Source organism: Geotrypetes seraphini, chromosome 14 (genome assembly GCF_902459505.1).
Source record: "Geotrypetes seraphini chromosome 14, aGeoSer1.1, whole genome shotgun sequence".
In the NCBI taxonomy this organism is placed as follows: domain Eukaryota; kingdom Metazoa; phylum Chordata; class Amphibia; order Gymnophiona; family Dermophiidae; genus Geotrypetes; species Geotrypetes seraphini.
Window position 1 is genome coordinate 51,219,520 of NC_047097.1, and position 13,330 is coordinate 51,232,849.

Sequence of the window (13,330 nt, forward strand, 5' to 3'; positions counted from 1 at the left end):
ATTTTGTTTTGTTTCGTTGTCCACATTTATACAGACCACGTTGGGCTGTTTAGCAACTTAAATGACACAATACAAATGGGTATAACTTTAAAAATCTAAAGATAAGCAAGCCATGCATTCACCAGCAGCTGGCAAAAAAACCACACAATTTGCTTCTTTGAATATCAGCATCAGTGTTACCTACTTGATGTTTTGATCTTGGCAGGGTTTGGGCTTTCTAACTAGCATTGCTGTGTTCTTCCTGGGACCAGAATACACTGGTATAAGAGACAGGAAAAACTAGACTGAACTGTAAACTCATGCTGATAGGAAGAGGGCCGGAAGGGAACGTAATGCATGTGAGAGATCATGGAGACACAGGGAGGGGCAGAGAGATCCAAACACAGGAATGACTCAAAGCAATGGAGTATATAGAAAACCATTTTTCTTCTTCAAGTGAAAGACAAAGGAGCTCAAGTCTGTTGCTATATCAGGGTTTACATTTTGGAGCTTAGGTTTCTTCTACTGTGTATGCTGATGATACTCTGAATGCTAAGGAGAAATTTGCAAACTGTCCAATCACTGTACTGTTAGTTGTGACCTTTGTGTCAGTTCTGAAAGTCGAAGTATGCACATACCCCCCAAAACAAAAAATGTCAGGCAGAGCAAATCAGGGCAGTAGCAGGCCGCGAAGCAGCGTGTTTAGAGTGCTGCGGCCGCTGCTGGATTCAGGACGTTTGTCTGGACCGCGGGAAGAGAAGAGGAGCGGTGGCAAGGGACTAAGGGAGCCGAAGGGAGGGTCGGATGGGAGGCTGAACAGGGGTTCGGGTGTGCCGGGGAGAGGGGCGAAGACGACGCTGATTCTCTGCCGGCCAGAGAGAGAGAGATTCGCGCGCATGCGCACTCCTACCTGCGGTGCCCTACAGCCGCACAGAAAACGGGAGCACGCAGGTGGGAGTGCGCATGCGCGGCTTAGGGTTTTATTATATTAGATAACTAAACATTAAATAAAAATCTGGTCTGTCTAAATGAGAAAAAAGGTCCTCTGGGTTTCAGGTTTTCGTTCTTAAAGAGTGCATGAAGTCAGAAAACAGTGTCCAGAACAGAGAAGCTGTTTATTTCCTCCAAATGATTCATTACAGCTGGGTTTCTCACAAATGTTGACAAGAGCCAGTGTATCTTAGCAATCTTTGACCGTACCCAGGTGAAAAAGGGAATGACTCTCCCATAAGAACAGAAGAGACCAATGATCCTTTGAGCCCCTCTGGGCCATTTGGAAGAACCCAGCAGATCCTAATAAGAAAGTCCACGCCCTATTACTCATTCCTAGCAGTATGAAGTACAAACACCCAAGTCTGTCTGGCTAGTCAACTTTTATGGACTTCCTCTCCAGAAATTGTTCAGATCTTGTTTAAACTCTGCCGTGCTGCTAGCTCTGATCACGTTCTCTATCAACAAATACCACAGCTCTGAAAAATTTACTATTTAAAATTTGATTTAAATCTGCTACTTGCTAATTTCATTGGAATGTCCTACAGTCCAGTATTCCTTGATACAATAAAAAAAAAAAAAAATGTTTCCCTTTAACCTGCTCTGCACTACATGGGATTTTGTTAACTTGTCACATCCTCTCCCCATCACCTCTTCTCTAAGCCGAGAGCCCTAAGCTGCTGAGCAATGCCCTTGCATCATTTTTATTGCCTCTTTCTTACACCTGGGGAAATTATATCAAAAGTAAGATAAACATTCTGCACAAAATATTTTCAAAATCTTTGTATTTGTCAAAATAATATAGTATATATCAAGGACTTTGTAAAAAGAATTTTTAAAATGCAATAGAGAAAAGTTATTACTGAAAGATGCAGAATTCTAAATAATTTTTGTAGAATTTCCCCTGTAAAATAAGTGATAAGACTGTCCCAGTCCCCTGCTTTAACCCCTCCCATAGGCCTGATACCTTTCACTTTCTCTTCCTTTCAGGCTCAAATCCTTCTACTTTCTACCACATCCCTCCTCCTAAGGAAAGAAAGGAGATATGGATTTTAGATCATGCCTTTTCATAACTCAAAGCAAGTTCCTTTCAGGAACAGTAGGTATTTTCCTTAGGGCAATGAAGGGTTAAGTGACTTGCCCAAGGTCATAAGGAGCTACAGTGGGATTTGCAACCTAGCTTTCCTAATTCTACATCTACTCCTCTAGCCATTAGGCTCCTTCTCTATTCCTGCCTCTTTTCTCTTTCTTCCCTTCCTCCAGACAGGGTTCTATTTCCTAGCTTCCAGAACCCATCTCCCCAGCACATTCCCGCATTATCGATACCTACAGAACAGCCAGTTCCTCCTTACCTTTTCTTGAAGTCTATCTAGATAATGAGTGAGGTCTGCTATCCTTGCAACAGTTATCAACCATAAGAACATAAGAATAGCCTTACTGGGCCGGATAAATGGTCCATCAAGCCCAGTAGCCCGTTCTCACGGTGGCCAATCCAGGTCACTAGTACCTGGCCAAAACCCAAAGAGTAGCAACATTCCATGTTACCGATCCAGGGCAAACAGAGGCTTCCCCCATGTCTTAATAACAGACTATGGACTTTTCCTCCAGGAATTTGTCTCTCAAAACCAGCTACGCTATCTGCCTTTACCCCAACCTCTGGCCATGCGTTCCAGAGTTTAATTATTCTCTGAGTGAAAAAATATTTCCTCCTATTGGTTTTAAAAGTATTTCCCTGTAACTTTATCGCGTGTCCCCTAGTCTTTGCAATTTCTGACGGAGTGAAAAATTGATCCACTTGTACCCGTTCTACTCCACTCAGGATTTTGTAGACTTCAATCATATCTCCCCTCAGCCATCTCTTTTTCAAGCTGAAGAGCCCTAACCGTTTTAGTCTTTCCTCATACGAGAGGAGTTCCATCTCCTTTGTCATCTTGGTCACCCAAAGCAACCTTAATGCTTACCAGCCATGCATAACAGCAATTGCTTCCTTTCTCTGAACTGCTTGTGGTATTGCGGTATACAAAAATAAAGTTATTATTATTATTATTACTATTCTCAATTGGGCTCACATTCCTGGAGACTTGTTCCTAGTGCAAGAGGATAACCTTTTACCTGGAGGACAAGTCCAGGATTATTTCCTGTCACATCAAGGATTTTATATACCGCCTATCAAGGTTATCTAAGCGGTTTTTACAATCAGGTACTCAAGCATTTTTCCCTCTTTTATTTTATTAACCACACTGATCTGCAAAACTGTGTACCTGGTTGCACAAACTTTTACCTTTGTTTTTCCATAGGTGGGTGGAAAGCTGGGGGCAGGCTTCTTCAAATGATATCGAGACCGGGAGGGTGAGGAGCTCTGTTACTGCAGGGGATGAGACAACCCGGAAGTGAATGGCATCGTGAGAAATCCAGAATGGGTCCTGGGGCATTTCATGCAGGTAAAAAATAACTCCTGCGTCGACCTGTGTTTAGAAACAAAGCAAACACACAAAAAAGGGCTCTTTATTTCAGCGAAGTTAAACCTTGGTAGTGCTGCGCTGAATATCCAGACTCAGCAATGATCAGCACTGCTATCTGGATAGAAAACTGAACAAAGTTGGACAGTTGTTTTTTTTTTTTTTTTTCTGTCCTTACTTTCTCTGCACTGATGTCTGTTTCATGGACTCAATATCGCTTCTAACCTAATTGTCCATGCTCTGCCCCTGGACCACTCTAGAACTATTCAGATAGGGCTGAGGTGGTCTGTAAGGATATTCAGTGGTACTGTTTGGATAGTCAAAATAAACCAAAATGACACTGGATATAATTTCTTTTCTCTTTTTTTTGTCTCTCTATTTAAAGTCGGGACAAGCCTCAGAATACTGATTATTAGATTTTCACCCACTGTGAGGTTTAAATAGTCTGTATTATGAATGAATTACACAGTCCCTTTAGTATCAAATAGTATCTAATCTTTTGTAAACCGCATAGAACTTAACGGTATTGCGGTATATAAACTGTTATTATTATTATTATTATTATTAAAAAGTATTAAATAGTAGTTTTAATGAAAATTATTGAGGAAATAAAATTTATACTTGATATTAGAAAAAAAAGGTAAGGAGGATGGGCTCAAGCCAGTGATGTGAATATGAGTAAGAGAAAAGAAATGTCTTTCTCTTTGAAAAAACCCTTGAATGGGTGAAAATCTAATACTCAATGTTCTGAGGCTTGTCCCCCATCTATAAATAGAAAGAAAAAAGAGAAAAGAAATTATATCCAGTGTCATTTTTGTATATTTTGGTGGTTCTATATATATTGTATTTAATTGATAGATAACCATCTTTTCTACAACTGTTTGGGTAGTGCCACTAAATACCTGTGGATAGGCCTGACCGAAGGGAAAGTTATCATGGTGAGCTAAAATGACCTATTAACCTAGGCAGGGATGGATTGCTGCACATGCCTACTGGACCCGGCCCAGGGGCCCAGAGGTCTGGAAGGGGAGCCCTTCTCATTATCAAGGGGTGCTTTGAGCAGCAGCCTATCAGTGCAGTCCAGTGGTTGTGTTTTTCAGGAACATGATAAATCTATTTGGACACTCTGCTGAAACCCTAATGCTTATCATTGCTCATACCAATATCCTCTAACGTCTAATATCTTGACCAAGCAAAAGATTTTCTCTTCTTCATCTACCAATATCTATTTAGACTGTTTTGTACTCTGTGCAACCTACTTCCAGAGAAGAGCGACTAAGATGGTTAAAGGGTTGGAGGAGCTGCAGTACAACGAAAGATTAGAGAAACTGGGCCTCTTCTCCCTCGAACAGAGGAGATTGAGAGGGGACATGATCAAAACATTCAAGGTACTGAAGGGAATAGACTTGGTAGATAAGGACAGGTTGTTCACCCTCTCCAAGGTAGGGAGAACGAGAGGGCACTCTCTAAAACTGAAAGGGGATAGATTCCGTACGAACATAAGGAAGTTCTTCTTCACCCAGAGAGTGGTAGAAAACTGGAACGCTCTTCCGGAGGCTGTTATAGGGGAAAACACCATCCAGGGATTCAAGACAAAGTTAGACAAGTTCCTGCTGAACAAGAACATGCGCTGGTAGGGCTAGTCTCAGTTAGAGTGCTGGTCTTTGACCAGAGGGCCGCCGCGTGAGCGGACTGCTGGGGTACGATGGACCACTGGTCTGACCCAGCAGTAGCAATTCTTATGTTCTTTTCAACTGTCGTCGATACAATTCTTTCTAAATGGATCATATGTCTTTTAAGTGGGGCTAGAAAGCACAAACTTTGAACAAAAAAGATAAAAAAAAAAAAAAAAAAAAAATTGGCTGGCAATAGATCAGGCAAGAGACGAGTCGGACCCAGAGGATGAAGGAAAGTTAACACCAACCGTTGCAGCAGGGAAGGGCGATGATATTAGACAGCAATTTCTAATTACATGTACAACAGCCAGTCAGCTAGATCTTTGATGTTATAGACCTGGATTTTTCTAACCAGCACTGATTTTTTTTAGGTGCCAGTAGGCATCCAAACTCAGTTAAAAACACCATTCAAATGAAAAATACAGTTCTATCTTTGGGGGGGGGGGGGGAATTTTTTCCTTCAATTTCCTGGCAAATGTATAATAACGTTACAATTCAATAGACATATTTACTTTGATCCTTCTCAGCTTGAGAGATTATTGATTGAAAAAGAAAGTTTCTGAAGTGGGTTAGGGGTTAGGTTCTTGGGGGGGGGGGCGGTCGTTGGAGGGAGGGGGGTTTGCGTCGAGGGCAGGAGGGCCTGGGATCCCTCCTGCCCGTAATGTAGTGCGGGGTGGGGGTAGGGGGTCGCCGTGGCCAGGAGGGTTTGGGCTCCCTCCTGGCCCGATATTGTCGGGGAGTTGGGGAGTTGGCCGGGCAAGAGGGCTTGGGCTCCCTCTTGCTCCGATCGTGGATGCGGGTGCGGGTGGGAGCGCGTGCGAGCGGTCGTTCGGGGTGGGGGTGCGAGCGGTCCTGCTGGGGGGGGTGAATCGGGCGTCGGGCGGGGTGGGAACTATGTAAAAAAATTTTTGTATAACGCGCTCACGCGTATAACGCGCGAGGGGTATGCGCGGTAGGTAAAAACGCATATAACGCGCGCGTTATATGCGTGAAAATACGGTAAAGGATGACTTAGTATAGAATATAGGATGGGTGGTGATAGAAGGTTAGGGTCCATATTTCTGATTATGTGAATTCATTTCTGGTGCCTTTTCCCATTGATGTGGACTATGTATTTCATTTGAAATATGTAATTATAAAAAAAATAAAAGTCAATAAACCAAAAAATAAAAACACCGTTCAAATTACATTTTTAACTGAGTTTCAAGGCGCCTACTGGCACCTAAAAAATCGGTGCTTTTAGGCCGCCTAATACAGCTATGGGTGTTAGGTGGCCTAAAGCATCTACGTAGGCGTGATTCACGGCAAATATAGCTGCCTGGAAAACCCTGTCCTACATTTCCGGTGCCTATCCCTCTCTTCTATTAAACTGCGCTAGCAGTTTGTAGCACAGAGAGCCACACTGAATGGCCGCACTGTTCCCGAAGCTCATAGGAATGCTATTAGCGTCGGGAGCAGCACGGGTCATTCAACGAGGCTCTCCATGCTAGAAACTGCTAGAAGAGGCCCTATGTTTCACAGAGACACGATTCTCTATACGGCGCCATCGTGTGATTGACATGTGATCGTTGGCCGCTTTTTAGGTGGTCACCGATATCGGTGCCCTATAGAAAATCACATTGTGTTCCTTGTGTGATGGATAGTAAAACTATGTATTTTCCAGTTGTAGCCTAGAAGGGGGATCGAGGGCCCTATATGCTAGTTGGTCCAGGGGCCCACAATCTTGTGATTTGTCTTGAACTCAGGTTCTTGGTAACTTGGCTGGGGGATGTACAAAACTTATCGATCGTGTCCCAATTGTCGCTCAATTGGTTTGACCAGTTTAGCGATGGATTGGATTCTCCGATGCACAAAACTGCCCACTGCATGTTTTCCAATCCGACCCATGCAAATGAGTAAAACCCCATGCAAAATAGGCAAGTGACCGATGCACAAAAATCACTTGGCTATTTAGCATCGGGTTTTACCGATCCTAACACCCGATTGCTCTAGACACAGATATTTTGTGTGTATTACACAGGCAAAATATTTGTTCCATAAAGAAAAAAAAGTTCTGTGCAAACCATTTGCATGCAAACTTGAAAGTGTATTGGATCGCTTTTGGAAATTAGATTTGCAGAAAAAATATGGCGAGATGGGCAAACCAAGACACTGGGTCACATCATAAAATCACCAACTTGTCCAACACACTAATTAGCTTTTTATCAAGAAACGGTCATTGTTTAAATAATAGATATACTGCAGGAATGGGTTAAAGTATGTGTGGGAACAAATCATAGCCCCTGCCCATACAATGTCTGGTTCAAGACAGTATTGTTTGTTCCTCCTTTTCATAAACAGTTAAGTTAACCCAACCGGAAAGACTAATGAAAAAGACTTACCTGTGACTGGCTGAAGTTTCCCAGTCTGCCTGCCTTGCTACCAGTCCACTCGGCATTTACCAGCTTGCCAAAATGAGGTGGCTCATTGATGACATATACCAAGTCTTGAGAGGCAGTCACGTTATTATTGGTCACAGCCTTTAGGTGCTGGCTTGTGATTGGCTGAAGGGTTCCTTATGAAAGAATGTAAATAATATTAAACATATATAAGGAAAATGAATTATCGAAATGCTATCTGTCAACATAGATCTATAGTACGAGTACAGTTAATGACCTTCCCATTGTAATCATAGTAGTGATAACTCATAAAAGTCTACTTATAACAGCATCGATTTTCTCTGTGATCCGTCAAAGTGCAAAAAGGCTTCCCTTGCATTCGGGGAAGGGGTCGATCTTAACTAGGGCTTATTTTTGGGGTTGGGCTTATATTAGAAACATCTTTAAAAATCATGCCAGGGCTTATTTTCATGATAGATCTTATTTTTGGGGAAACAGGGTTCTTCCTTTGTAGAATACAAAGCTAATTGGGAATAACACATACCTAATGTTCAGGCACAAGCACTTGACACCAGCCATAGAGCTGGTTGTTACCACCTAAGCGCTTCAGATACCTACATAACATAAAGTAGCCTATAAGCAGTGGCAAAGTAAGGGGGGAGGGGGCGGTGGCATATTGCCCTGGGCACTGTCTTGGTGGGACGCCAACACCTCTCCTCTCCCCCATGCCATGCTTGCGCCCTCCCTTTCCCATCCCACCTCTTTAAATCTTCACCAGCGAGAACAACTTTGCCAGCCTGGCTCCCCTCTGAAATCACTTCCGGGTGGCAGGGCCAGGAAATGACATCAGAGGGAAAGTCAGTGCCGGCGTGAGCAGCACACTGAAGAAGCTGTTCACACTGGCAAAGACTTAAAGAGGTACCGGGGAGGGGGGAGGGGAGAAGGGAGGGCACAAGTGTGGTGTGGGGGGGAAGGAGGGGGATGCAGAAGGAGCGGGGTGTCACCGCCCCAGGTGTCTCCTACCCTCACTATGCCACTGCCTATGAGTAACATGAGTTAAGTATGAACCCTGACGAAGCCCTACCCATGTGTACACCCCTCTCCAATTATGTGATATGTAAGTTATGCGGGTATTTACAGAATAGTACTTCAAGGGGGGGGGGAGTTATCAATGTGAGCTACGTTTTATTGTTATGAGATGCTAGTTATGAGTAACTAGGCCTCATTGCATAAAATGGGATCTGTAAGTTAATAGTAAAATAACATATCTTAATAGTAGCCCACATTGATAACTTTAGGTGAAATTTTGGCAGTTATGCATATAAGTTACAATTTATATTCTATTATAGACTAAAATTTGACTAAGTGCAGACTATAGCATACAATAACTAGCCATATCCAGCAACATACAAGTTCAAAAACCTAAATCAAATCATTCATAGTTTTAGATTAGCTCAAGTTCTACGTGCCATGGGTAACTTACCTGGACACACCGTGAGATCCTGTTTGGTTTCCACGGTGATGACCAGCCTGTTGGCTATCACAGTGAAAAAGTGCCCAGGGGATACATTTTCTCCATCAGAGACATCAAATAGGAACCCACCATCGAGCGGCCCTGTAGATAAAGGAAGAGGGAAGAAGGGTTTCAGCAAGATGGACATCTACAATCCATGACTGAATGTGCAACCAAGTCCTGCAGATGAAGGAAGCCTCCCTGTGGCTCACACATGAATTTTGGGACGGCAAAAGAGTACCTCACTCAGACTCAGAAGTGGAGGCCTCTGCTGCTTGAAATCACTTTTCCCTCTAAGCTGAGTAGGACTCCTTCACCTAAAGTGCTGCCAGTAGGGGGGTGCTGTTTTACTATTACATTTTCAGTAAGCTAGGCAGGACTCCAGGGAACCTGCCTGACCCTAGCAATTGAAAACACAATATTGAAGCATCGTCACCCATTGGCAGCAACGCAATTGGAAGACTCCTGCTTAGCTTAGAGGTAACGGTGCTGGAAATATACTAGTTGCAGCATCAATGATGTCAGCTTACCCTCCTACATACCTCCAACTTGCGCATGAGTTAAATATTAGGTTAACATTTAAAGTCTCTATTTAGGGTTCAACGTAAAATCAGTTTAGAGCACAGCTAGCAGGTAAAGTCTCTTTTAGTGTTTAATACAAAATAGGTTTAGTTCATAGCTAACAGCTAAAATAAGTCTCTGTTTAGAGTCAAATTCTACCCCCACTCCCCATCCCAAGCTTATTCTTTGATTTCAGGCTTTTAAGCCAGTTAGGAGGATAGAAGTTTTGATTAGCTAATTATGGTCTGATGAAGATACCCTTATTTCTTTAAGTCCTTGAGGAAAACCTAAAAGTATATGGGTGGACTTCCTCCTTGCCCGATGCGATTTGAGGACATATCCGGGGAATCCAGACGTCTGGTAACGTTACTCTGGGGTGGACTTTTTTTTTGGACATTCTGACCTGGACTTTGAAAATGCCCCTCCAAGTATGTTAAAGGTATTGGTAGCATTGCAATACGGGATCTCTTTTTCTCCACTTTTTTTTTCTGGATCTTGGTATAATATTTGTGTACATGATCTTGCGAGGAACCGTGGCGGCAACTTTAAACTTAAAAATAAACTTCTTCCAGTACTGCCGTTTTTCCTGCTGTGCCCTCTCGATCTCCTTAACCACAGTGAGTGCGATGGTAGGCCAGACCGTGGGAAGCAAAGGGGGGAGGGTTGGGGGAAATGCTGCTGCACAGGGATCTGTAGGGGAAGGTAAATAACGCTGCTGCTGCTGCTCAGAGAAGTGGATAGAGAGGGAAATACTGCTGCTGTTGCTGCACAGGGAAGTGAGGTTGGGGAGGGAAATGCTGCTGCACAGGGAAATGAAGGGGGAGGGAATGTTACATATGGAGCAGGGAGAGAGACAGACAGACAGCGGGAGGGAGGGAGACAGAAAGAAAGGAAGAAAGACACAGGGGCAGGAAGAGGGACAGAAAGACAGACAGAGAAAGGGGGTAGGGAGAGAGAAATACAGCAGGAGGTAGAGAGAGAGAAAGAAAGACAGACAGACAGACATCTATTCTAGCACCCTTTAATGTTAACGGGCTTAAAGACTAGTATAGTATAAATTAAGTCTGCTCACCTTCAAGTCCCTGTTATATAAAACTCCAGCTTTCATTTATAAATTATTGATTCCTTATACCCCAACCAGATCACTGAGGTCTATCGATCAACATTTATTAGTTACGCCCTCACTCAAAGCTATTAATTTTATTTTTTTTCTGTTACAGCTCCTCAAACATGGAACTCCCTCCCCATTTATCTAAGAAAAGAAAACAACTTAGATAAATTTAAAAGCAAACTAAAAAGCTTTCTTTTTAAAGATGCTTTTGATACTTAGGAGTTCCAGCTTCTCTCTATAACCTCTTATAAGGCTATTGTTTATTCCCCCCTATTGTTTTTACCATAATTGACTTCTTTTCTATAAACAATTCTGTATTTCTTTACCCACTCTTTCCTTCTCTTTTTACTGCTCATATTGTTAGTCATTAATTTGTTTTGTTTTGCTCAGTGTCTATTTATTTTTGCTATCCCCTGTATTATCTGTAATTTTAAAGATATGTTTATCGCTTTGAAATTTGAGTAAGGGATTAATCAAATGCACAATAAACTTGAAACTTGATCTAGCCCTTAGTGGAACATGGGATCATGGGATTGGGGCACTTGGAAACAGCGATCATGACATAATCGGTTTCGATTTAAAAACTGGAGCGAGTACATGCAGGAAATCTACCACCTTAGCATTTAACTCTCAAAAAGACTACGAGGGAATGAGGAAAATGGTAAATTAAAAAAAAAAACCCCAAAACAAATCCCAAACGCTAAAAGAAGCAGCTGCAAAGTTTAAAAGTTTACATCAAATGTGGCTGTTGTTCAGAAATACCATCCTGAAAGCTCGAAGCAGATATATTTCACATATTAAAAAAGGCAGAAGAAAGGTCAAACGACAGCTGGCATGGTTAAAAAGTGAGCTGAAGGAGGTTATTATAGTTACAAGAATATCCTCCAGAAAATGGGAAAGAGGACCCAAATGAAGAATGGCAAATTAGGTGCAAAGCACTGATAAGGAAGGCAAAGAAAGACTGAAAAGAAGCTCGCCTTAGATGCAAACACACAATAACAACATTTTTTGTTTGTTTTAGTTACATTTGAAGCAAGAAGCTAGTAAGAGAATGAGCTGGATGATTAGATAGCCAAGGAGTAAAAAGGGCACCCAAGGAAGACAAGGCCATAGTGGAGACTCAAAATTAATTCTTTGCTTTAGTCTTCACAGAGGCAGATGTTTGTGCCCACCGGATCACGAGCCCACCGGATCACTTCCAAGAAGGCCGCCATGGACCCCAAGAACTGCAGAAAGTCTTGCACCAGCAGACATCGGCAATCCATCAGAGAGTGAATCTGCATCTGCAAGTAGCACACCCTGGTCTCTGGAAGAAAAACTCTCCCCAAACTGGTGTTGAAAAGCATGCCAAGATACTTCAAGCGCTGAGACGGAGTCAACTGGCTTTTGGCCAGGTTGACCACCCAGCCCAGGGACTGGAGAAACTCCACAACCTGAGCCATAATCCGGGAACTCTCCTGAAATGACTTCACTTGAATCAACCAATCGTCCAGATAGGTGTGCACCAGAATGCCCTCCTTGCGCAAGGCCACTGTCACCACAACCATAATTTTGGTGAATGTGTGTGGCACCGTAGCTAGACCAAAGAGAAGCGCAGAAAACTGTTAATGATCTTCCAAAATCACAAAGTGAAGGAAACGATGGGAGGATCAAATGGGACATGTAGATATGCCGCTGTCAGGTCAAGAAAAGTCAGAAACTCCCCTGGTTGGACAGCCAGAATTATGGACTTCAGGGACTCCATACAAAAAGATGAAACTCGGAGCACTCTGTTGAGTTCCAAAATGGGCCGAAAGGACCCCTTTTTCTTGGGCACCACAAAGTAAATGGAGTGCCTGCTTGTGCAAATCTCCTGAGGAGGCACTGGGACTAACGTATTGAGGTCCAGCAACCTGAGCAGAGTCTGCTGAAAAGCCCTCTTCTTCTAAGTTGCCTAACAAGGAGAGGAGAGAAAACAGTTTGGCAAAGGTCATGAAAACCAGCTTATCCAACTCCTCCCTGAAGAAAAAGGAGCCCCTAAAGAGAATCTGACTGAGCTTAGCCTTAGATGCTGCAACCCCAAAGCCACAGGGTACGTTAGGTCACTAAACTGAGAGCCATGGACTTGGCTGAGGCACGCAACAGATCATACATGGCATCAGAGAGATAAGAAGCTCCCAGCTCAAGCTTAGCAGCTTCTTGAGCCACTAAGCCATCAGCCATCTTACCATCAAGAATTCTCTCAGACCACTGGAAACAAGCCCGGGCTACCAGACCGCCACAAATCATCGCCTGGATAGCCAGGGCAGCCACATCAAAACTTTGTTTAAGAAGAGCCTACATTTTACGGTACTGAGGGTCTCTCAGGGCCGAGCCGCCTTCCATCGGCATGGTATATCTGTGTGCAATAGCCGAGATCACCACAGGAGACTTAAAGGTATCTCTATCCCCATCCGGAATGGGGTGCACTACATCCCAAATATCCTGATGCATAGGAAAAGAGCAGTATGCTGACTGGATCCCTCTAAGAAGAGGGTCCACCACACTAGGGGGGGTCCATAGCTTTCTCTTCAAAGTGTAAAACTGAAGACGCCTGAAGAATGAGCTCTTGCAACTCTTCCCAATGACAAATGCGCACAACTGATGCATCCTCGCCAACCGGCACCTCTGAAATGTCTCCATCC

At 43.3% G+C, this 13,330-nt stretch overlaps 1 protein-coding gene across 1 annotated transcript in view; it reads right to left on the reverse strand.

Annotated features, from left to right (window-relative positions):
• CSPG4 (chondroitin sulfate proteoglycan 4) overlaps positions 1 to 13,330 on the reverse strand; it is a 163,567-nt gene that overhangs the window by 21,596 nt on the left and 128,641 nt on the right. The window contains exons 7-9 of the mRNA XM_033919599.1: positions 8,966 to 9,097; positions 7,486 to 7,658; positions 3,251 to 3,434 (exon numbers count right to left, since the gene is read on the reverse strand). Of these exons, the coding sequence (XP_033775490.1) occupies positions 3,251 to 3,434; positions 7,486 to 7,658; positions 8,966 to 9,097 (489 nt within the window). The remainder of the gene's footprint in view (positions 1 to 3,250; positions 3,435 to 7,485; positions 7,659 to 8,965; positions 9,098 to 13,330) is intronic.